Consider the following 24,988-nt stretch of genomic DNA (forward strand, 5'->3'; position numbering starts at 1 on the left):
CTGATTGGGAGGCCCTTAGGCAGTACTTTTACGATTTTCCCTGGAATGATTATTGCTCCCACACCCGGGAGCCACCTGAGTGTGCCTTGCACATTAGGGAGGTTATTCTGTCGAGCATGGAAGCATACACTCCTTTTTCCTATTCTTTGACTAATTCAAAAGAGCCTTAGTTTAATCAGGTTTGGTCTATTGCTGTCCACAACAAGGTGTGGACCTATAAATGGTTCCGGAGCCAACCCACACTGAATCTATCTATCTATCTATCTATTGCCAGACGCCTCAGTCCCGTTTGGGGTGGCCACAAACAAATCGCCTCCAAGTCGCCCTGTCCCCTGCCATCTCACTGCCCTGCTCCCAACTCACACCCTTCTCTCTCATATACCTCTCCACCCCATCCCTCCATCTCATCCTCGGCCTCCCCGTCCCTCTTCCCCCCTCCACCTCACTCACATACACTCTCTTCGTCAGTCTTTCACCCTCCATCCTCTCCACATGGCCAAACCACCTCAGTGTGTTCCTCATAACGCTTCCTATCACATCCACATCCACACCACAACGCTTCTTTATATCCTCATTCGTCAGCCTGTCTCTCCATGTGACTCCACAGGCTCCTCTTAAATAACTCATTTCCACTGCTCTCACTCTTGACTTGTGTCCTTCCAACAACGTCCAAGCTTCACTTCCGTACGTTAGAGTTGGTATCACAATACTGTCATGTAGTAACTTTTTCACTTCCATGCTCACTTCCCTGTTTCTTATCACTGCTTTCAAAGAACCAGCAACCTTTCTTCCCTGCTGTACCCTTTCACGCACTTCACCCTCCAAACCTCCAAGTACTTAAACGTACTCACATTTTCCAATTCCTCACCATCCAACCTCGCTGTACATTCACTGACTTCACCTCTCTCAAAGACCATCACTTTACTCTTCCCTACATTCACCTTTAGATTCCGTTTCTTACACACACTCCCAAACTCATCCACCAAGCCTTGCAGCTCCCCTTCGTCTTCACTCAACAACACAGTATCATCTGCAAACAACAGTACAGGGAGTTTCCAAACACTATCCTCTCTCACCAGGGCCACTTCAACATCCACTACCCTACCTTGTATCTCTTTTATTACCCCATTCATGTACAGATTGAACAATCATGGAGACATGACACATCCCTGTTTCAACCCAACTTTCAAAGAGAAAAATTCACTTAGTTCACCATCCACACGCACTGCAGCCTTCGCACCACCGTACATACTCTTCACAGCATTCAACAACTTCCCATCTACTCCATATATTCTTAACACTTTCCACAATCCTTGTCTATCCACCCTGTCATATGCTTTCTCCAAATCCATGAAAGCCGCATACAACTTCTTTCCCTTCTCTAGAAACTTTTCCACTAAAGATCTAAGAATGAATATCTGATCTACACAGCCTCTTCCCTTCCTAAAGCCTCCCTGTTCTTCTCCAACTAATTTCTCTGTTCTTTCTCTAACTCTGTCAGTAAGTATCCTACCATACACTTTTCCTATTATACTAAGAAGACAAATGCCCCTATGATTACCACACACTTCTTTTTCCCCTTTTCCTTTGTACAAGGGAATAATTATACCTGACTTTCAATCCTCCGGGACTCTACCTTCCTCCCAGGCCAATCTCCACATCTTCCACATCCATTCTACTACTATCTCTCCCCCATGCTTCAGCATTTCGCCACACACTCCATCAATTCCTGGGGCTTTCCCCGATTTAACTTTCTTCATTGCTTCCACAACTTCTATCCTACTGATTTCTTCCTGTCTTCTCACCTCCATCCTTCTCCCAGCCATTCCCCAGCCACTTATACTCGCATTACTTACATCCTCTATGTTCAACAATTCCATAAAGTGTTCTCTCCATCTGCTCACTTTTTCTCCCTTCTCCACTAGTAAGCTACCATTTTTATCTTTCACTCCCCTGCTAACTTCACTTCCACCCTGTCTTACTCTTTTCACCTCTTTCCAGAACATTTTCTTACAGTCCCTCCACTTTACACTCAAATTCCTTCCAAATTCCTCAACCACTCGCTTCTTACTCTCTCTTACTAATCTTTTCACCTCTCTCTTTCTTTCTACATATAACTCTCTTTTCCATCTCTCAACTTCTTCCACGCCCCTATTTCTCATCCATTCATTGTATGCTTTCTTCTTTTGTGCCACAGCCTGTCTCACCTCTTCAGTCCACCACACTGTTCCTTGCACCCCCCTCCGTCTTCTCTTCCATCCACACACCACATCACATGCTGCACATATTTCTTCTGTAAATATCCTACACACACCTTCCACGTCTCCCATCTGCTCCAATTCATATTTGCCCAGTCGTTCCTCCACTTCTCTCTTATAACTGCCTTTTTCTCATCCTCTTGTAACCTTTCCACTCTCCTTGCAAGTACTCCTTCCTCTCGTCTTTCCCTTCTTCTATTCCTCCATCTTACTTGAATTCTAATTTTGGCCACCACCAAGTAGTGGTCAGAAAGTCCACTCCCCCAACCTCTATGAGCTCTTGCATCCATTACACATCTTCGCATCCTTTCATCCACACACACATAATCAATCATTGCCATCCTTTCATTCAGTTCACCACCCACCCTTCTCATCACTCGCCATGTATACCTGTGGATCATTTTATGCCTGAAGAGGGTATTGGCTATCACCAACCCCCTCCCAGCACAAATGTCCACTAACGCACTCCCATTCTCATCTATCTCAGCAGGCACACCCCTCTCACCAACTATTCCATCCACCTTCACATTCCCATATCACATCTTTTTAATGTTTCTGCCCGGAATCGTGCTAAGTCTGTTCTTTGCTCTGCTAAAAATAATTTCATCCGTACTAAATGCTCTCAACTCTCAAACTCGAATTCTTCCCACTCCTTCTGGCACCTTGCCAAAAATCTTTCTAACAACTTTACCTCATCATCCTTCCTTCTTGTTTTCTACTCTGATGGCTCTGTAGCTTTTTCTTCTACTGATAAAACAGATCTATTTGCTTAGACTTTCTCCTCCAATTCAACCTTAGACGATTCCTGTGCTGTTCCTCCATCACTTCCCCCCTCTGACTTCTTCATGGCAGACATTAAAATTTCGTCAACTGATGTATTTTCTGCCATCACTGGCCTCAGTACTAACAAGGGATATGGGCCTGATGGGGTCCCTCCTGTTGTCCTCAAGAACTGTGGTTCTGTGCGTACACCCTGCTTAGGTAAACTCTTTCACCTTTGTCTATCAACCTGTACCTTTCCTTCTTGCTGGAAATTTGCTCTCATTCAGCCAGTCCCAAAGAAGAGAAACTATTCCCAACCTTTTAACTATTGCCCAATAGCTTCATCATCTTGTGTCTCAAAAGTTTTCGAGTCTATTCTTAACAGGAAAATTTTAAAGTGTCTTTCCTATCATAACCTTTCTGATCGTCAGTATGGTTGGCAGAGACGTTCCACTGACGATCTTCTCACCTACCTTTCAGACTCCTGGTCATCCTTCTTTCGGGACTTTGGCGAAAGCTTTGCCATTACACTTGACATCTCAACGGCTTTCGATGGAGTCTGGCATTAATCTTTAATTTCCAAGCTGCCCTTTTACGGTTTCTGTCCTATCTATCTATACCAGTGGAAGCATGGAGGAAATTAGGAGAGATGGCTGTGAAGTGGTTTACCAGATTGTTTAACAAAATCCTGGAGGGTGAGAGGATGCCGGAGAAGTGGAGAAAAGTATTCTAGTTCCGATTTTCAAGAACAAGGGTGATGTGTAGTGCTGCAGCAACTACAGAGGTATAAAGCTGATCAGCCACGCAATGAAGATATGGGAAAGAGTGGTGGAAGCTAGGCTGAGAAGAGAAGTGAGGATCTGCGAGGAGCAATTTAGTTTCATGCCAGGAAGAAGTACTATAGACGCCATATTTGCTTTGAAAATGGTGATGGAGAAGTACAGAGAAGACCAGAAGGAGTTGCGTTGTGTGTTTATAGACTTGGAGAAGGCTTATGATAGGGTACCGAGAGAGGAGCTGTGGTACTGTATGAGAAAGTCAGGAGTGGCAGAGAAGTACGTGAGGGTGGTGAAAGGACATGTACGACGATAGTGTAACAGCAGTGAGATGTGCTGTAGGAATGACTGAGGGTTTCAAGGTTGAGGTGAGATTGCATCAAGGATCGACTCTGAGCCCCTTGTTTGCAATGGTGATGGACAGATTGACTGATGAGATTAGACAGGAGTCTCCATGGACAATGATGTTTGTAGACGACATTGTGATATGTAGTGAGACCCGGGAGGAAGCTGAGGCAGAGCTTGAGAGATGGAGATATGCACTGGAGAGAAGGGGAATGAAAGTAAGCAGAAGCAAGACTCAGTACATGTGTGAAAATGAGAGAGATGACGGGAATCGTGAGGCTGTAAGGTATAGAGGTGGCAAAGGTAGATGAATTCAAATACTTGGGGTCAACTGTACAAAGTAACGGAGAGTGTGTTAGAGAGGTAAAAAAGAGAGTGCAGGCGGGATGGAGTGGGTGGAGAAAAGTGACAGGAGTGATCTGTGACAGAAGGGTCTCTGCAGAAACGAAAGGGAAAGTTAATAAGACTGTAGTGAGGTCAGCCATGTTGTACGGAATGGAGACAGTACCACTGACAAAAAGACAGGAGACACAGTTGGAGGTAGCAAAATTGAAGATATTGCATTTTTCATTAGGAGTGACGAGGTTGGACAAAATTAGAAATGAACATATTAGAGGGACAGCGCACGTAAGTCAGTTTAGGAACAAAGCTAGGGAGGCGAGACAGATGGTTTGGACATGTGCGGAGAAGGGATGAGGAGTATGTCGGGAGGAGGATGCTGGAAATGGAGTTACCAGGCAGGAGAAAGAGAGGAATGCCAAAGAGAAGGTTTATGGATGCAGTGAAGGAGGACATGCGGGTGGTAGGTATAAGAGAAGAAGATGCAGAAGACAGAGTAAGATGGAGACGGGTGATCTGCTGTGGCGACCCCTAAGGGGAAAGCTGAAAGGAGAAGAAGAAGAAGAAGAAGATCCTTCTATCTGTGCCTTCATCCACAGCTTCCTTTCTGGTCATTCTGTAGTTACTGTTTACTGTTGTAGACTGCCACCGTTATTCTCCTAAATCTCTTAACAGTGGTGTTCCTCAGGGCTTTGTCCTATCACCAACTCTCTACCTTTTATTCATCCATGACCTTCTAAGCTGTACATCTAACCCTGTTCACTCGTACACTGATGATTCCATCCTTCACCTTTCCATTCGGTTCCTACAACGTCCATCTCAGCAGTTATTTCAACAAACAAGGGATGATGTTATGGCGCACCTAATCTCTGACTTGGCTCGTATCTCTGGCTGGGGTAAAAATAATCTTGCTGTTTTTAATGCATCAAAGACTCAGTTCTTACACCTATTGATCCGACAAAGTCTTCCACAGGAGTACCCACTAATGTTTAATAATATCCAGCTTAATCATGCTTCATCGTTAAACATACTTGGCGTTTCATTCTCTTGGGACTTATCTTGGAAAGATCATATTACATTTCTTGCAAAATCTGCTTCTAAGAGATTGGGCGTGCTAAGCCGACTCCGTAACTTCTTTACCCCTGCACAGTTGTTGACTTTATACACGGGCGTTATTCACCGCTGTGGTCATGTGTGCGGAGGCTCACCACATACAGCTCTTCTCAATAGGGTGGAGTCAAAGGCTTTTCGTCTCATTAACTCTCCTTCTCTTACTGGGTCCCTTCAACCTCTGTCTCTTCGCCGCACTGTTGCATCCTTATTTCTTTACTATCGGTACTTCAATGGTCTACTGCTCTTCTGACCCGTCTGCTTGCATCCCTCCACCTCTACGACGGGGGCGTAGCACCCGTCTAGCAACAAACTCTCATCCCTTTTCTGTCCAGTTCTCTAATGCAAGAGTTAACCGTCACTCCCAGTCCTTCGTTTATGCAACTGGTCAACTCTGGAACTGTCTCGCTCTGTCTGTGTTTCCTACTTCCTGTGATCTCCAGTCTTTCAGTGTGTCCAGGCATCTCGAAATGAACGGATCTTGAATTTGGCTCTATTTGGTATTGTGTTTGTTTTTCTTGGGAGCGGTATGGTGGCTCCTGACCTTTGGTTCCTTTTTCTTGCATAAAGAATATACGGTATTTATATATGCCGAATATATATATATATATATATATATATATATATATATATATATATATATTGTATATATATATATATATATATATATATATATATTGTATATATATATATTATATATTATATATATATATATATATATATATATATATATATATATATCGCGCGGGCCGATTACACTTCGTTCACAGACTACACACACATCCAAAGCCACTCCAACACTACAGTACACTTACAAGCACTTCTCACCTTACATACAATCTCTACCAGACAGCCAGTCACTTGGTAGAGATACATTGGCTGTATCGTCCCCGCTTCGGTTGGGATAGGCCGATCCTGCAGTCAGTGTTGCCACTTCTACAGATTTATCTGTAATCTGCAGATTTTGTATCTTTTCAGATTGTCAGATTTTATTTAATAAAGAGGCTTATTCTACAGATTTTCATACTGGAAGACATTTTCAATGTATATACAGACTTCGCTTCCTTTGTGGATAAGAAGTAACTAATCAAAGATAAATATTACATCTGCCTTTTGAGAATTTTGTTAAAGTTCCACACTAAGACAATATTTCACATGCTGCGTAATCTCCCACCTCTCCTGGGAGCTGCTCAGTAAAACAAGTGCTACATTTTTAAATCGGTGGATGCAAAGAAGTGCATTATTTCACCTGGAAATATATTGTATAATATATGCTCTAATACCGTAGTGGATCCTGTGCTATAATGAATTAATATGAAAGCTTGAATTCGACTTACTATCACTCAACAAGGATACTACACCTCTTTCCAGTTTTGCTTATGACCAAGTGTAGTCGGATTGGACGGATGATATAACTTGTAACCAAGGAGATCCATTTCTATCTCATAAGGAAGTCACATCAAAATTCAGGCAACCACAATTTTGTATTCAAGTTGTGTGACAGGCCCAGTTCCATGAGCTAACATCTGGCTATACACAGTCCACTATTTTTCGAAAAAAAAAAAGAAAAAAAAAACCATATTTTGTAACCGCTCTATGGTACTATTATATTATGACCAAATTCTATCGTCAACATGTAGAATGTGATTTCTGTGGTCAGTTAGGGAAAAATTCGGGAGATTCAAGGGGAAGGCTGTGAAAAATTTGGACGGGGTAGTTCTCCATTTCCACCCACGGAATGGTCACCTTGAGGGATCTACAGATTTCTGCAGATTTTTTGGCGTCCAGCTTCAGATTTACCATATTTTTTGGTGGCAACATTGCCTGCAGTGGACACTCGAACGCCTGATGAGATGAGATGATGATGATATATATATATATATATATATATATATATATATATATATATATATGTTATCATCATCAGACATTTGAGTGTCCACTGCAGGACCGACCTATCCCAGCCAAAGTGGGGATGATACAACCAATGTATCTCTAGCAAGTGGCGTAGGCTAGAGATTGTATGTAGGTGAGAAGTACTTGTAAGTGTAATTGTAATGTTGAAGTGGCTTTGGATGTGTGTGTGTACTGTAATCTGAGAACCAAATGTAATAGGCCCACTCAAGCCGACTGGATGCAAGCATACTTTATGGTACGGGAGACTGGTTCAACTACAACACCCCTTATGTCCGCCAAAGCAGTATGTGGCCGGATGAACACTCCCAAAGATTATTACCCTAGCTGGGCGCGAACCCTCGTTCTCCCATGTACGAAAACGCACACTCTACCACTGTACCACAGAGGCTTCACATGTACAGTACCTGACAAAAGTCTTGGGCTCCTGGCGCCCCCCCAAAAAAACAAACCTTTCACATATGGAAAAAACAGGTATAAATGCATTATAATTACCTTTAATGCCTGATAGGGTATCCTTTGCGTCTCTTCACGGACCTGAGATGTCGTGGAAGTGAAAGGGCCAGGTTCCTTAGGTGCTGGGATGATATATTTGCCCAGGACTCACGAATGGCTGCTTCCAGCTTAGGCAGGGAGCTCACGTCCTTCCCTTGGAGATCCTTTTTTACGAGGTACCAGAGGTTTTCTATCGGGTTGAGGTCTGGGCTATTGCCTGGCTAGTCTTTCATGAAGGATACCTCGCATTCACGAAGCCAGTTGGTGACAGACTTGGCGGTGTGAGCAGGTGCACCGTCCTGCTGAAGCACTCGTACACCTGAGAGCTCAAAGGACTCAGATGATCACAAAGCAGCTCCAGGTAAACGTCCCGATTCACTCTGCGGTTCCTGGGAAGCACAACAAGTTTCCCCAACCCCTTACCAGAAAAACAACCCCATAACATAAGTGAATCAGGGTGTTTAACTGTGTTTTCCACGTAATTAGGGTCAAGCGGGTCACTACCTCTGCGTCGGTACACTCGCGCTCCTTGATTACAGGTAATGGTAAACGTTGCCTCATCAGACCACAACACAGTCAACCACTGCTCCCCACCCCAGTTAAGGTACTAGTTAGCAAAGTCAAGCCTACGAAGTCTCTGGTTACGTGTAAGAAGAGGTTTTCTCAGGCCTGTGGCTGGTGTAACCAAGTTTATGGACTCTTCGAGAAACAGTGCACACTGATACCTCTCCAAACACTTCCGGGTTGCTCTCCTTAAACCTCCTTGCAGTCACACGAGGATTAGACTCCACTGCATGTTTGAGCACATTAACAGACCTTGGGGAAGTTTTCCTGGGCCTACCAGACCGTGGTTTCTTTGTAGGAATGTCACCATTGTTTTCCATTCTGTAACAGGCACGCCACTTTCACACTGTCGAACGGGCCACACCAACCAAATCACTAATTTCCTTTTTAGGGTGGCCTGCCTCCTTTAGAGCAATGATCTGTGATATTGTTTCACTTGACTTGGGTAGGGGCCATATTAAAGTCCCGAAAGCTAAAACACAGCGGTTCATTAGGTTAAGGAATGGCGCAATAAGAGAGGGAGGAGTGGCCGGGTTCCCCTCTCTCTCTCAGCCTGCAGGCAACTGAGGCACCAACCAACCACCGCACAGTACTGCCTCGGGCTGCCGTGACGTCATGTTAGCACCCAAAACTTCTGTCTAAATTTCTTCAACCAAAAAAGCACCATTTTTTTTTTTTTCCCCAAAAGTTTGCGGCGCCTTGACATAGGCGCCCGATACTTTTGTTGAGTACTTTATATATATATATATATATATATATATATATATATAAAATTTACGTATATATACATATAGTTTATATATATATAAATTATGTGTATGTACATATATATATATATATGCACATACGATATATATATATATATATATATATATATATATATATATATATATATAGATATATATATATGCACATACGATATATATATATATATATATATATATATATATATATATGTATAATATATACTGTATATACATGATATGTATGTGCAATGTATTTGTATATATATATAAGTATATAAATACTGTATATTTTTATTTATTTATTGGTCGGTGTGTATTCGGACATCCCTCGCTTAATGGTAGCGTTGCACTGCGGAAAATCCCAATGTTTACCAAGTTACCGGAAAGAGAACACGTTAAAACATGGGTTCATTGGAAATACGTTACCGGGTACCTGGGTTCCTAGGTTGACCTTCTGGTGGATACATTTACTTTGCCCAAGTTGAATGTCAGAATAGATCAAATTTTAGTCATTTAAAAGGCCACATATTACTTTATGTGCCACTGTTGATGAAAGTCATATATAATAGAAAAGGACACTTTAAGCAATACACGAAGAAGCATGACAGACCTATTGTATTGGCCAAGCTGGACACACACACACACACACACACACACACACACACACACACACACACACACACGGCCCCTAGCCTGGCCAGGTCTTGCATGGAGGGCGGTCAGTGACGTCACGTTGGCCCTCCTCAACCAAGATCGCCGTTCTCAGATGCAATACAGAGATAAACGTAGTCAGGAGTCGTGAGCTGTTCTTTGCTGTTATTGTAGACTAATTACTGACATCCATGAATCATTTAACCAAAATGCTGTGCAGTATCTAGATGTTCAGCCACCAATCAGGACAGCAGGCTTATAAATCAGATACGATACATTGGTTTTCCTAAATATGGACAAAAAGAAAAAAGAAATCAATAGGACAATCTTGCGCAAGTGTATGAAAATGACCCGGCGTCCACAAGTACAGTTATGGGAGCAGTACCGTACGTGGCTATATGATGAGGATGAGGAAATTTTGTTAAGTACCCTTACTTTAGTCACACGGCTAAAAACTGTGGACCTGAGAGGAAAAATGGACAGAAATGGTCAGCAAGTCATTTGAATACCGTAAAAACTCGTCTTAGAAATGGAATGTTCTGGGATGAATTTACCTTCAAACGTCATAATGATTTTTGTCAAAATATGTTTTCCTTAAGATTAGACAATGAAGTAAAATCAGTACATAAAACAAATAAATGAATGCATTCAGACGTGTGGCAAAGGAAAAAGGCGAAGGCAGTTACATGAGAAGCCAAAAAAAAGTTTATAGTAAACACGCTGGTATTGAAAGTATCTATATCTATATTTATATAGTTATAGGCAATATTTTAAATGTTTAAGTGACCAGTGGGCTCTATTGATTAAAATCGTCTTATTTCAGCCATAGCAAAATAAAGAACTCTACACCCTGATTCTGGCTATTAACGATCGATCTTAGCATTTGTTCATGTCCTGAGTCGAGATTTGATGTGTTTGTAGATATTCTTTGTAAACTGCAAACATGAATGCATTAGTGCTTGTTTCATGTTTCTTCCTGAAAGTTCAGGATTTGTATACTGTACCGTACTAAATTAAATTCACTCAAAATTATCTTTATTGCCAGCCTTGCATAAATGTGGTTATCTCTTAGGGAAAGCAAAGAAAATGAAAGAAGCAGACACTGAACAGTATTAAAAATTGAGTGAGAGTCTAAGTGCGGCCCAGTCTTATTTTCGTACTCTGCCTGTCGATCCTGACTGCACTCACATTACTCGCAACAGCACCCCCCCCCTTTTTCTTTTCACTTATCACTTATGTTACAACTCAATAATATATTTTTGTTGCCTTTTCCAGTTACTTAGTGATAAATGGGTTAAAAGGCTGTTAAAAATTTAGACTCGTATGAGCATAATACCGCCATCTTTTATACTGAAAATGGTGAGATATTTGTACAGTCCTTGTGTTTTGTTGACTTTAACGAGGACAGTAGAGTAGTGCAAGATTACATTTGGCAGGGACGACAGCAGGGCCAGCACCAGCAGTCTGGTGGATCTAGGCGGGACCGAGGTGGCCAAAGCTGGCAGTCTGGTGCGACGGGGTGGGGCCGGGGTGCAGCGCGGGGACGAGGCCACAGGAGAGGAAACCAGCATCATGGTAAGCCCCACACTCACTGCTGTTACAGAATTGTACCGCTAATGGATAAAAATTAACAATATGGATTTAATAATTATAACAGTGGCATAAATTGGCAACTTTGCTTATTCCTCTGCTGTTATTAGCTGTCATCTTCGACACTTAAAATACAGCTTATATTGTCGATTGGTACTGTTTCATTCTGTTGTCAGACTTTCTTGCAGACGATGATGAGACGTTCCGTATCGGGCGGTCGAGTGAATATGAGGGTGAGGGAACTGAGATGAGCGAAGCGAGGGTGCTGGGCCATTACTCTGTGCATGAGGACAAGACCATCACCTTCACTGATGCCATGCTGAAGTTTATTGATAACACCTACATACCACAGGACGGTGTAATGCAGGTTAGTATTTGATGCTTCTTATGTCAACAGTACAATGATATACCATTTACCAACATTCCAAAGGAAACGGAAGATGGTCTCAAAAAAAAAAAAAAAAAAAAAAAAAAAAAAAAAAAAATTGTTGCCACCCCTCCCCAGAAAACGTGGTGAACTCTCCGGATTTGTATTGCCACATTTCACCAAATGTGTGCTTCCATGGCTTGACCTTTGCCCCCATAAAACCATTGAAAAGGCCAAAAAATAAGATGCAAGGTTGATTTGCCTAAGGAACACCTGCCAAGTGTGTGAAGTGAACTTGTGAAGGAAGAAACGAATGGTGCCAAACTGAAAAAAAAAAAAAAAAAAAAAATGTTTGGAAGAAAGAATAAATCAAGAAGAAATTGAACGGAGTATGGTTTCCACCGTAGTATGGAGACGGTAATTATAGTAGAACACAAAAATTTTATTCTAAAATGAATATTAACCCCTCCGTGACCGCTGGCATCTAATGGCGTTTAGCCAATAAATGGCTGCAGACGTCTTTTGAGCGCGGCCAACAAAAAACGGCGAAAGTTTTTGGGAAGTGAACGAACGTTCTAAACGTCTTCAGACTGACCTACACTACACTCTCATACACCTCATCAAGCAGTTCGGAGCCTGCTGCTGTGATTAGTGGATTTTCGATTTTTTCACTCCTGGCCATGCCTAAACAAGCACAACTACACCCATTATCTCGACCCAGGCAGAAAATATCTTTGTCCTCTCTGCATCACACACACAACCACATGTTTACGATTATGAATTAATACATGCATAAACAAAAAAGACGTGGTAATAAGAGAAAAATACATTTTTGTGTTGGTATCTTTACCTGTTTGCTCAGGTTTGTTGTACTGGTTTGGATCATTCGATGCAGTGCGACATGTAGAAAATGTGAAAACTTTCGGGAAGTGAACGAACATCTGGGACATGAAACTGACCATCATTTCACGCTCTCATTTATCAGTTCACCACCTGCTGCCGTGACGAGTGTGTGTATGATTTTTTCGCTCGAGGCCATGCTTAAACACACAGTTACACTCATTATCTCGACCCAGACGGAAAATATCATCTTTCTCCCTTGCAAAACACACACAACCACCCTGTTTACGATTATAGATATACATAGGCATAAACAATAGACATGAAAATAAAAGAAAAAATAATATTTGGTTTCTTTACCTATTTGCTCAGGTTTGTTGCGCAGTTGTGAATCATTTTACATATTCTTTGCCTTTTACAAGCATAACAGGAAAGTTTTCCGTGTTCACATGATGCTTTCGTGGGTGGGAAGAACCAAGGTAAAGAGAATTGTTATGCGGGGTGTTTTTAGTTCCACTTCTCTGCCTAAAAACGCCCGTGACTGAGCGGGGTCCTCTTTCCGGACCGGAAGTAAAGCACCCACAAAGGAACAGGGCATAAAAACTCGGCGGTATACCTTAACACATCTATTGTATTAGTTCAACACACCTTACAATAAAAGAACAGAGAGACACTGGATATGGAATAGACAGGAAGACAAGAGTTTTTTTCCAACACAAAATGTACACAAATACACAAGGATGTCAAGGGCAGAATTCATATATACACAGATGTTGATAGTTACTAGAACATGACATCGGTATTATAATCAGTGCATAATTGTCATTTAATGTTCTGGACCGGATGCACTATGTATGGGTGGAATGAAGAGTCAGGTTGGCTAATATTTCTATATACTTGTTATAGCGCGAGTCGCGGCACTAGGAATTGTCACTTAGCCGCGTCGACACTATTCCACTAGTTTTCTCTTTCTATGCGCCACTAGTATCGACACAAAGTTTCTTTACATCAAGTCGTCTTATTGTGCATGTTCACTGACCCTTACTTTCTGCCTTGGTGTTCACTTATATAGTGTGTCACTTTATATTATTTTCCTCACTGTTTCACTGTAACTTTCATTCCTGTCTCTGGGGTTTGCACTTATGCGCAACGTATGAGATGCGTTGAAGTCGCCACTAGGCCCCTAGTTCCTGGGTTAACAGAGGTGGTGCCCAGGCGTGGAAGGGGGCCCTACTGGGGAGCCCTGCTGCAGGAGGCAGTGGATCACCCGCAGGGGCGTCGTCGCCCAGGCCTGCTTCGACGGGGGTGCAGGGAGGCCCTTCTGTCTGGGGGCCTCGACCTGATAGGTGGCCCTCGTGCTTGGGCCTTGTCGGTGGGGTGCCGGGAGGCCCTCCTGTCTGGGGGCCTCGACCTGGTAGGTGGCCCTCGGGGCTGGGGCCAAATAACTCCAGGAGCTGGGTCTGCCACCTCTCTGGGTGGAGGGTCGTGGGGGAGTGGGGCCAAGGCGGCCCTGCTCTGGGGCCTGCTGACTAGCCCTGGGGGTCCGGGTGTGCAGTCGCCTGCAGGGCGGGACACCATCAGGAGTGAGCTGCGGCACCTTTTCTGCCGGGCGTCTGTGAGGGGCCAGTGTCGTCCAGGGGTTGGCTACAGGACCGGGACAGGACCATGCCACCACTCTTGGAACGGCAGCACCTTCGGGGAACCTTACCTGGAGGGGGAGAGAGAGAAGGGCATCCCACACAGCCGAGAGGTAGTGAGCCGGCCACGCAAGGGACCTTCCCCTCCGGGAGAACCCTAGGAACTACGGATGATGGGCATATGGTGGCCGCTCCTTCCCCCACACATACGATGGCTGTTGTGGCAGTTCCGCATTTCCTAAGGGCAGCAGCTGAAGGGCGTATGGTAGCCGCTCCTTCCCCCACACGTACGGTGGCCGCTCCTTCCCCCACACGTACGGTGGCTGTTTTGGCGGTGCTGCTCCCGAAAGAGGAAGAGGCAGATGAGGGGCGTATGGTGGCCGCTCCCTCCCCGGTACTTATGATGGCCGTTACCGTGACTCTGCCTGCCTGACGGGAAGTAACTGAAGAGCGTACGGTGGCCGCTCCTTCCCCGGTACGTACGATGGCCGTTACCACGGTATTACTTCCGTAGGAGGAGGAAGTGGATGAGGGGCGTACGGTGGCCGCTGCCTCCGCGACACGTACGATGGCTGTTGTCGCGGTTCCACTTCTCCTTCCTTTGCCAGTCAGTGCGCACTCAATAGCTGACGCTCTGAGGCAGTCTCCAGATAGGTCTGTAACTGAAGGGCGTACGATGGCCGCTTCTTCCCCCACACATACGATGGCCGTTGTGGCAGTGTTACAGGGGGAAACAACTGAGGGGTGTACGGTGGCCGCTCCCTCCCTGGTACGTACGATGGCTGTTACCGCGGTGTTGTTTGGGACTGTTTCTGGAGCAGTCCCACCCCGAACCTGGTGCAGGCTGCTCTGCTCACAGGGTCGTCTCTTCTTCCTGTGTGGTTGTTGTTGGGTCGGTTGCGTGGAAGAGGGACTCAAGGTAGGGGCGCCCTGGCGCTCTTCTCACTCTGGGTCAGTCTCACCCTGACCTGGCCTACTGTGGTGTCCTCCTGGGGTCGTGGTGGGGCTGTGAGTCGGCAGTGGGGTGGGGGGTGGCGGGTTGGTTGGTCTGGCAGTGGCGGAGGTGTGTATTTTACCACCTTCCGCGGTCGAGAAGTCACGGCCGCGTGACTGGAGGTGGTATGTGCTGGTGGTGGACGTCTGGTGAGCTAGTTTGATGTGCTGGAGGATGGTGGTCCAGTGGTAAGTTGTGGTGTTTGGTTCCTGGTGGGGGTTGAGGGAGAGCCGGAGCGACGAAGGTTGTGTGGTGTGGCGTAAGATAAGGAGGAGCTGTTGGGTTCCCCGTAGTCTGACGGGTGGGCGGTCGTGGGGGCGCCATAGTATCCAGTCGATTTTCATCTCTGGTGGTGGTGCTTGGTGCAGATGTAGAGGCTGTATGCTGGCGAGGGATGAGGGCTTGGGCTTTTTATGCGGGAGGATTTGGTGGGAGGAGCATTGTCCTTTGGGGAATTGGGAACTTTCCACCTTGCTTGATTGAGGGGAAGTGTGATGGGGTGGTGTTGGGGTATGGGTGGTATGTGTTGGGGAATGTGAGGTAGTAGGGGGGTAGGGGTTGGTGTAAGGGTGTATCTAGATGGTGGGCGTGAGAGGCGTCCTGATCTGGTGATAGTGGTGGTGAGGGTGGGTGTTGTTGGTGAAGGTGGGGAGGCACGTGGTGATGTGGGTGTTCTATTGTGTTTGGTGTCAGTTGTGGGTGGTGATGTGGGATGTTGTGTGTAGTGAGAATGGTTGGTGGGTAAGGGGTGGCCAGGAGTGGATGCGTGGGTGATGCGGTTGGCAGGTGGAGTGGGTGCACGTGGTGGGTCAGTAGGTGGTGTGGTGGGTGGGGTGGTGCAAGGAGGGGTGTGGGAGGGGTGTGGGGGTGGTTGTGGTGGTGCGGAGGTGTTGGGTGCGGTTTCTGTCTGTTGATGGGGTGTGGGGTGGGTGGTGGGCACCATGAGTGGTGGTTGAGAGTGGTGTGGTGAAGATGGTGGGGTTGGTGCAGGAGAGTCATGGATAGTTGGAGGTGATGAGGGATCAGGATAGGAAAGAGTTGGTGGTGGGTCGAGTGTGGGTGTAGGGGGCGGTGGTGTGACGGTAGGTGAGGTGGAGGGGGTGGGTGAGAAGGAGTAGGTGTATGAATCGAGAGGGTGATTCTCGGAAGACGCTGAGGTGGGTGGTGCTTGGCGGGAGGTGTGCGGCGTGCAGCTGAGTGTAGGTTCATTGTTGGTGGGTTGGAAGGGACGTACGTGTCTGTTGCGGTATGTGCGTGTTTGTCCCTGGTGATCGATAGTGACCTGGTAGGGGTTAGGGACTTTGGTGATAGTGAAGGGACCGTCAAATCGGGGAGAAGTTTTGCTAGGGGTTGGCAGACGTGCCACGACGATGGAATCTCCTGGTTTGTAGAAGTTGGAGGGGATTGTGTCGGGTTGTAGGTCCTGTTGTGCTTGGAGGTGGTGGAGACATCTTTTGAGGTGGTGTAGGGGGTCGGTGGTGGAGGGTAGGGTGGGGGGTTGGAGGTGTTGACAGAAGGATAGGAGGAGCAGGGCTTCCCTGAAGACTCGCTCGTGGGGGGTTATGCTGTCTTCTCTGGGTCATGTGTTCAGGCCCCACTGCACAATTTTGACATGGGCCGGCCAGTCGTCATTGCCCGTTTGCACAACTCTGGTTCTTACCTGGTTTAGGAGGGATCTATGACTTCTTTCGCAGACACTATTTCCCTGTGGTCACCACAGTGTGAGTCTTGTGTGACTGAGTTAGGATTTATATGTACGTGTATCGAAAAAAAAATTTATGAAGAAAAAAAAATTGATTTTGATGGGATGTAGTCACGAACTTGCGCGAGCGTATTTGTAGGTTCGTAACATTTTGTTCAGAGTGAAAACCGCGAATTCTAGTGGAATTCTCATTGTGTATCGCTCAGTTTAACCGTCCACGTATTCACTTGACTGGGATGGTTTTCAGAACTTTTTTCACTGTTTCACAAGTGATCATTCTTGCGCGCGACATTAGCGCCTTCGCTGAGTGATTTATTGTGGGCATGTATCTCTCACTTTATTTCCGTTGACCGTTGAACCAAGCACGGCCATCTCTCGCCCCCTTTCATAATTCGAAGTCAGTCAGGATTAGAGCTTCATGAGAGCAGGTTCGTTGGCCCAGTGTGGAGCAGCACCACCGTTGTACAGCGAGTTCCTGAATCTCCACCTAGTGTGAATCGGCGAGAGGTTTAGTGTGTTTGCAGCGTCCCTCCTATGCACCGACTTCCAGTCATTCCACTTAGCCCCCTCTACTGACCAGTATTTCTTTTCGTTTTTTCCTAGGTTTAAGTTTAGTTTTTGAGTGAGCGAGTGAGTGTATTCTCCTTGTTAATTTGAATTCATTTTGAGACTTATGTAACGTAAATTTATTTCATTGTAATTAATAAAATTTACAGTTCTTTTCCTTTGAGCTTAATGTATAGTTAAACTCGTGTTTTATTTCTCCACATTAAGCTTATTCTAGTTGCCACTCCTAGTTTGCATAAACGCTTAGCATTATTCATAACTGGTACTTAGGCCAGTCCTTTTGTATTAAGCTTAAATCCGTTGTGCCAACCAGGAGTTAATACACCGGCAAGAACCTGTTTATCATTATTAGCATTAGTTATTGATTGTCAGGGGTGGAGTCATTTTTTCGAGAGGCTAGCAGTACTACAAACAGCACTCGTGAGTAATTAGTCTCTGCTGTGTACTGTTGAGAAAGTTTATAAATTCTCATCCTTAGAGAATCGGCGAAGTAAGCTTGATTTCACAAGTCAATTCTTTTGCCTCTGTTTTGAAGCAAAACATATAACCTTTATTAAAGTTTTAAATTCTCAAAACTCCATGACAGCTAAGTTTCACATACAGCAGTGAATCACATTGGAACTCTGACATTTGTAGAGGCTGATATAATTGTGAAGGATGATCATTCTGCGGTGATCCAAGGTCTGTTTGAACCAAAAGGAGTCACCCCAACTACATTAGACTTATCAGTATCGTGCATGACACGGACAGTGGTTGTGGTGTCGCTTTTCAAAATGCCAATTAATTTCCCAGGCTCCTTCAGGGTTTTGGGTGGAGGATAGTTACCAGATGGCAAGTATGCAGCTCTGTACTCTACTCCCTGTCATTGTAAGAGAGGACGGTCTACCCTTTAATTGCTTGTGCATCCCCAGACCAAAATGTATCCTAACCTAGGCTTCTGGTCGCATTACTCGTAAGTTTGTCCAATATATTTTGAAATATTTTATTGTATACTTACAGTACCTAGCAAAGTATTCGGGAAATGAGATAACATGTATATACAACATTCAGAAATTCACCATGAATACACCATTTGGCCAAAGTTAAGAAAACACTTGAATTACTTGGTGTACCAGAAAAGCAGGCAATTCGGCTAGGATTCTGATTCGTTTACCAAAGAATATAAAACAGTATTAAATAGTATACATTCCTTTGGAGAACGAGAATATGTTAAATTTAGATATAAACTTGTAGATTAGATGTTACAAAGGAATAAAATGCTATTGCATCATAGGAACCGTTTAGGCACCAAGTGCTGATGCTCCATGCACCCCTGGTTGGATAACCTTGGTGCAGGACCTTAAAACAAGCTTCAGGAAGACGAAATTTTCGAGGCTGTGATGCTTAGCAACATGCCATCCCTGGGTAGTACAAACACATGCAGCAGGACGATTTTCAGAGGCAGGAAACCATATTTGGGCAGGCTGGCCCCAGTGACTTCCTCCACTTCAGCTACCCCTTCCCCGCAGAATCGCGAAGCGTGGGCTGCATAAGGGGTTGGGGAGATGCATGGCTTACACAATCCTGGGGTAAGGCAGTAGTCTATAGTCGGACCAACGCATTTTGGCAGGTTGGGAGTGGCCTCCCTCAGCGGCTAGGGGTTTAAAGTGTTATCACTTTTCCAAATAGCCACCCAGGCGAGGCCAATTTCTCTCTCTCTCTCTCTCTCTCTCTCTCTCTCATTATTTTTATTATTATTATTATTATTTTAATTCAGGCTTCATTTCCACACCACTCAAGAGGTAAAAGTCACGGCGCATTTTTTTTTTTAAGAGGTTTCCCCAACAGGCCTATTCCTCTATCTCTCTCAAGATGAAGAATGAGGAAGAGTTATTCAGATTCCTCATCAGATGATGTGAACGTGATAATGACAGAATCAATGAAGTGATCAATCACCACATCTCTCATTGCATCTTCTGCTTGTGTTTTTGGGCGTGTGTGACAGCATTTGCCCAGTTTTCTTTTGTGATGCTGTTTATTGAGTCATAAGCAAGTGGCTTCAAATCTGCCATCTTAAATGTGTTTCTCTTGGAAACATGTCCTTTAATTAAAGCCCATATTAATTCAGTTGGTTTGTACTGACAGTGATAAGGTGGAAGGCACACAACCCTATGGCTGTGCTCTGAATCCATTTTGTCAATGACATAACTGGCATCGGCATCAGTGGTGTGTCGTCTCACAAGTTCCATGAGCTCCGCCTTTAAGAGACCTTCATGTACTGGTATTCCCTTCTTTAAGCACACTTTAATGGTTGCTTTATTGTCTGAAGCTGTTGGGGGCTTATCTAGTGTCCTCGAGTGAGGGGATGCATTATCCATCACTATTATTGATGACGGAAGAATATTTGGCAAAAGTTAATTTTTAAACCATTTTTCAAATGTCTCTACATTCATTTGCATGTGGTAGTCCCCGTCATTTTTTGCCTGGAAGACAAGAGCAGCTTTGGAAACAGATCCATTTTTTGTTCCAGTGTGCAGGATAATCAATCGGCCTCCTTTCCCTGTCAGTACATTGACTCCCATAGGCTTGTCTGACTTGCTGTCTCTCCAACATTTAGAAACGGTGCGGTTTTGATTAATCCACGTTTCCTCTGTGTACACAATGTTTTCTTGAGAATTTACGTGTTTCTTAATTTCTTTCAAAAACTTGCAACGTGCATAGGTTACATCGCTGCATTCCATTGGAAATTTTCTTCCATCAACACTTGCGTAACAAAATCCAATATTCTTGAGAACCTTTCTTAATGTCTCACGGCCACCTGGATAGGAAATTTTCTCTTTCATTTCTTCAGGAATTTTTTCCAGTGTGGGAATTTCATTTCTTGCAAAGAAATTCAAAACTGTTCTTTGCAGCACACACTCATTGAAGTTGTCAAAAAAATCTGACATGGGTGCTGCATATTTCCTTTTCCATGGTGACAGAAATTGGGGCATGTTATTTTCTTCATTTTCTCTTGCTCCTTTATATATCTGTGCAACAGTTCTTTCACTGACTTTCGTTGCTGCAATTGTCCGATGTATAGCCTTTGAAATGTCATCATTAACTCCTCTGTTCTCCTCTTTTTACATGGAATACAATTTCTTTGCTTGACTGTGCAAGTGTACGGAGCGACGTGGAGAAGCTTCCATTGTGGTGGCTCTGTGTCGTCTGACCCTCGCAGACAGGTGGCCATGGCCTGTCAGCCAGGAGAGCAACACTGCAATGTACTGTGCCACGTTTCTACTTTGTTTTATAAATATCTTAACCTACCGCGTGCCAGTGCCGTTTTAAAACGGTCTGACATAACTGTGCGGCCAGTGCCAGTGCCATTTTAAAATGGTCTAAAATAAAAAACTTCACTGTGACCGCATTTTTCAAGATTCGTGGGTAAAAATTGGCAGGCATGTAAGGTAACTGCTCCTCTACCATCCCCCAGGCTGTCAAGGCCATACACTTAATTGCTGCCCCCCCTTTCACTCACTCTGCCTCACTCTGCCTGTGTGCCTCACCCAGTGCTGTACATAGTAAAGGCATTTTGTAAATATTTTCATGTAAGTGTTAAGTTGTAAATATTTTCTTGTAAGTGTAAGAACTATATAGTGAAGTCAATTTGTAAATACCTTCTTGTAAGTGACAGGACTGTACGTAATGAAGTCAGGTTGTACCTATCTTCAAGTAAGTGTAAGATAATGCATTCACAGTGAGAAAGACACACAAATTGTGATAGATGCTGAACTAATAAGTAATCAGAAAAGTGTACTGAACATTGCTATACCTTCCCAGCATAAATACCTGAGTATACCTTACATAGAAAATGGCTTTCTCACGTACGTAGTGAGCGTGAGAGAGCGACTATACCTGTATACGAGTATACTGGACTGAATAAAACCCATTTCCGAGCCTTGGTCAGCATTTTAATGGCGAAATTCATTGTTCCACATCAAAATCTATCATTTTAGCCAAAAGAAAAAAAAAAGGTCGAAAAATGGCCGGCACTGGGGTGACCCAAAGGGCTAAAAATAGCTGGCACGCGGCAGGTTAATAGACTAGGTTACAGTTCTTTTTACTTGCAGAATAATGAAGTTGAATTGTATTTGGTATGTGTATAGTACATATATTCTGTTACCATATACAAGTATCACAGGGGATGGGTGGCTATTTGGAAAAGTGGCAACAATTTAATCCCCTGTGCACTGAGGGAGGCCACTCCCAACCTGCCAAAATACGTTGGTCCCACTTTAATATGGCTTCTCCTGGTCCTGGATCTGACATCCACCTTTGTGTATACCCAAGGGACGAGTGCAGATACCCAGAGATTCGATTATTCCTTTGGGGAGCCTTGAACCAGGGCATACTCGAATAGGCTTGCTCTCTAGTCTTTGTGTCCCACGTATTGACAGTCCTCTGAAGAGGGACTTGAACAAATGACATTTAATTTTAGACAAGACACCTGAACAAATTTGTCAAAACTCTTCGTTGAAGATGGTGTCTGTGGATGATACCTGAGTAAATCTTCAAAAGAATTGGTGGCTGTTTTCTCTCAGACGTCAGGACACCTACTGGCATTTTCCGGTGGCGTCCCGATATTACAAGTATTTATCCATTCCAGTGGGTCGGTCCACACAACAGTTCTGAGTCGTTCTGTTCGGCTTCATCTAGCACCCAAGGTGTTAACAAAGTTGACTAACTACATCATTGCAAAAACCAGTCAGCAGGGAATAAAATATGCCAGGTTATCTAGACCAGTGGTTCTTAAACTTTTTTTGGACCGCGACCCCCTACATAACATATGCAAGACTCGCCACCCCCGCCTCTGCCCCCCTCTCTGTGTCCCCCTTTTCTGTCTGCGCATGTCTCTCTCTCTTTCTCTCTCTCTCTCTCCTTTCTACAGGCAGGCAAGTTGGGAATAATGGATTAGTGTCAGACAATAGACGTGTGGGCTGTGCTTGGTAGTCTGGTTTACAAGGACTGATGAATGAGGATGATCACACTAGGGGTATTTTAAGTGCCTGGTTGATGTTATAATCATTTACGGTATGTGATTGACCAGAGTAATGAAGTAAGGAGCATAATCTAGGCATGACACGGACATACAGCTTTCCAGGCACTGACTACTTCATGCCAGTAAATAGTGGGTTTTATTCCAAAACCTGCAATCGAAATCTTGTAAACTTTTCTCTCAGTGAAATACTGTGCTAATAGTTTAGGAAATAGCGCTTAGTTTTCTAGTAAGATTTAAAACGTTATGCTCATTTAGTGATGACTTCAGAATGTTAAAGAATAGTAAAAATTGCCGTAATCATAAAATGGTAAGCCAACTTGCTAATTGACAAGTAACTTAGTCCTTGCTGATGCCTGAATATGATCACTTTTTCAAACTTAGGTAACATTGAAGGCTGTCTTTGTGTAGTAAATAGGAATGCCCAAATGGGGTTATTTCAACAGGTTGATTTGGACCTGAACCGCGGCGCTGACAAAGCCAAGCCCTACAGCCTCAACCATGAGGACAACATGCACAACTTCCAGCGATGGATCCTCAGGAATCAGGGAAATCTAATTGCTCCTCGTTCCTCCTCATCGCCAAGGTCGGAAAATTATGCTCATTTGGCTGTTTTTTTTTTCCATTTTATACTTTCAGGGCCTTCACGATTTCTTCTGAAAAGGCGCGTGTTGAGGTATCGGTAAACACTGCGGTACCTACAAATGAAAGCAGTAATTGATATCACCCTCCCCTTAGAGTTAGACAAAATGATGGGCCGTGATGTCTCTCACCAGCCTGTGTACCTCATGATCCCACTGTGAACCCTCACTTTCAGTCCCGCCTCGCGGTTGTTTTGCCTTTGAGTGACAGGGCTGTTCACTGGCTTGGGGTGGGGCATAATAGTTACTGCTTTCGCTTGTACTTACCTTGGTAGAAGAACGGGTCCCCTAGACCAGCATCAGCATTTCTTGTGCAAGTTTTATATATATATATATATATATATATATATATAGATATATCTATATATATATATCTATATATATATATATATATATATCTATATATATATATATCTATATATATATATATATCTATATCTATATCTATCTATATATATATATATATATATATATATATATATATATATCTATCTATATATCTATATCTATATATATATATATATACAGATATATATATATATATATATATATATATATATATATATATATACAGTATATATATATATATATATATATATCTATCTATCTATCTATCTATATCTATCATCTCTCTCTCTCTCTCTCTCTATATATATATATATATATATATATATATATGTCTATCTATATATACTGTATAATTATATGCAGTACATATATAAGGAAAAACAAGACTTTTCCTCACGCAAATACAATTATCCTTCCCCGTTGGGTCAACAGGTCAATTACATTCATGTGAACCAATACTTTGGTGTAAATTCAGCTCTTGGCTGTTGTACCTGTGCTCTGAAGGGAGGGAGTGGTAATATTGTACTTGCGAGACTGAAGTTGCCCTAGCAAGGACGTTCCGATGGTACTATGATGATCTGCAAGAACTTAGGTTTATTTTATTTATTTTTAGATAAATCATTGACGAGTACATAATTCACGAAGAGAACGTGTAGTGAATGAGAAAACACCGCTTAATGTTGTTGCTGTTGAGCAACCTCGGTCTGTCTGACTGTGCAGCTCCGTCTGCTGGAGGCAAGCCTCTGTGCTCCTGCAGAGCCGTCCCATGCACTGAACTGATGTTTCTGTGTGACAGACAGCGCCTTGCCACAGCGAAGCGCGGGGAAGTTTGGAGGTTTGGTTCCTGGATGGACGCCGCATTTGCGTCTCACCACCCAGTTAACAGGGCACCATAGTAGGCTCCACATCACTCCGTTATTTGGTTGTATTGTTACCACCCAGTGTTACTGGTTTTGCAGGTTACGGGAAACCATTAGGTTTGTCACTAGTGTAGAGTCACCTGAAACGTTAAGAAAGGTAATAAGAAATGACAGGAAAGATGGGAGAAAATAACAGTGAGGTGGGCAGCCAGAAAACGAATGATATAGGTGCAGGAAGAAGTAGGCAACACTACATTAAGTGAGTGGATGTCGGGTGTCCCCACCTCTTAATGTTGTGCTCATTTACTTAATGTTTTACTAAATGGGAAAAGACTGCAATCACTTAGGTGTAGATTTTTTTTTCTTATTCATCTTTGCTGAATGAGAAGTTTGGAGGAGGGAAGGTTTGGAGTCAGCAGATCCAGTGTTTGGCCCTTGGCCTTTGATTGATGCTGCTACTGTGAG

At 43.8% G+C, this 24,988-nt stretch overlaps 1 protein-coding gene across 2 annotated transcripts in view; it reads left to right on the plus strand.

The window, feature by feature from the left end:
- LOC145414100 (decapping and exoribonuclease protein-like) overlaps positions 1-24,988 on the plus strand; it is a 144,614-nt gene that overhangs the window by 15,013 nt on the left and 104,613 nt on the right. For both annotated transcript variants that reach the window (XM_080283659.1, XM_080283660.1), the window contains exons 2-4: positions 11,397-11,535; positions 11,739-11,917; positions 23,121-23,260. In XM_080283659.1, the coding sequence (XP_080139785.1) occupies positions 11,397-11,535; positions 11,739-11,917; positions 23,121-23,260 (458 nt within the window). The remainder of the gene's footprint in view (positions 1-11,396; positions 11,536-11,738; positions 11,918-23,120; positions 23,261-24,988) is intronic.

Source organism: Coenobita brevimanus, chromosome 98 (genome assembly GCF_032717465.1).
Source record: "Coenobita brevimanus isolate Jiangsu-jjx chromosome 98, ASM3271746v2, whole genome shotgun sequence".
NCBI lineage: Eukaryota > Metazoa > Arthropoda > Malacostraca > Decapoda > Coenobitidae > Coenobita > Coenobita brevimanus.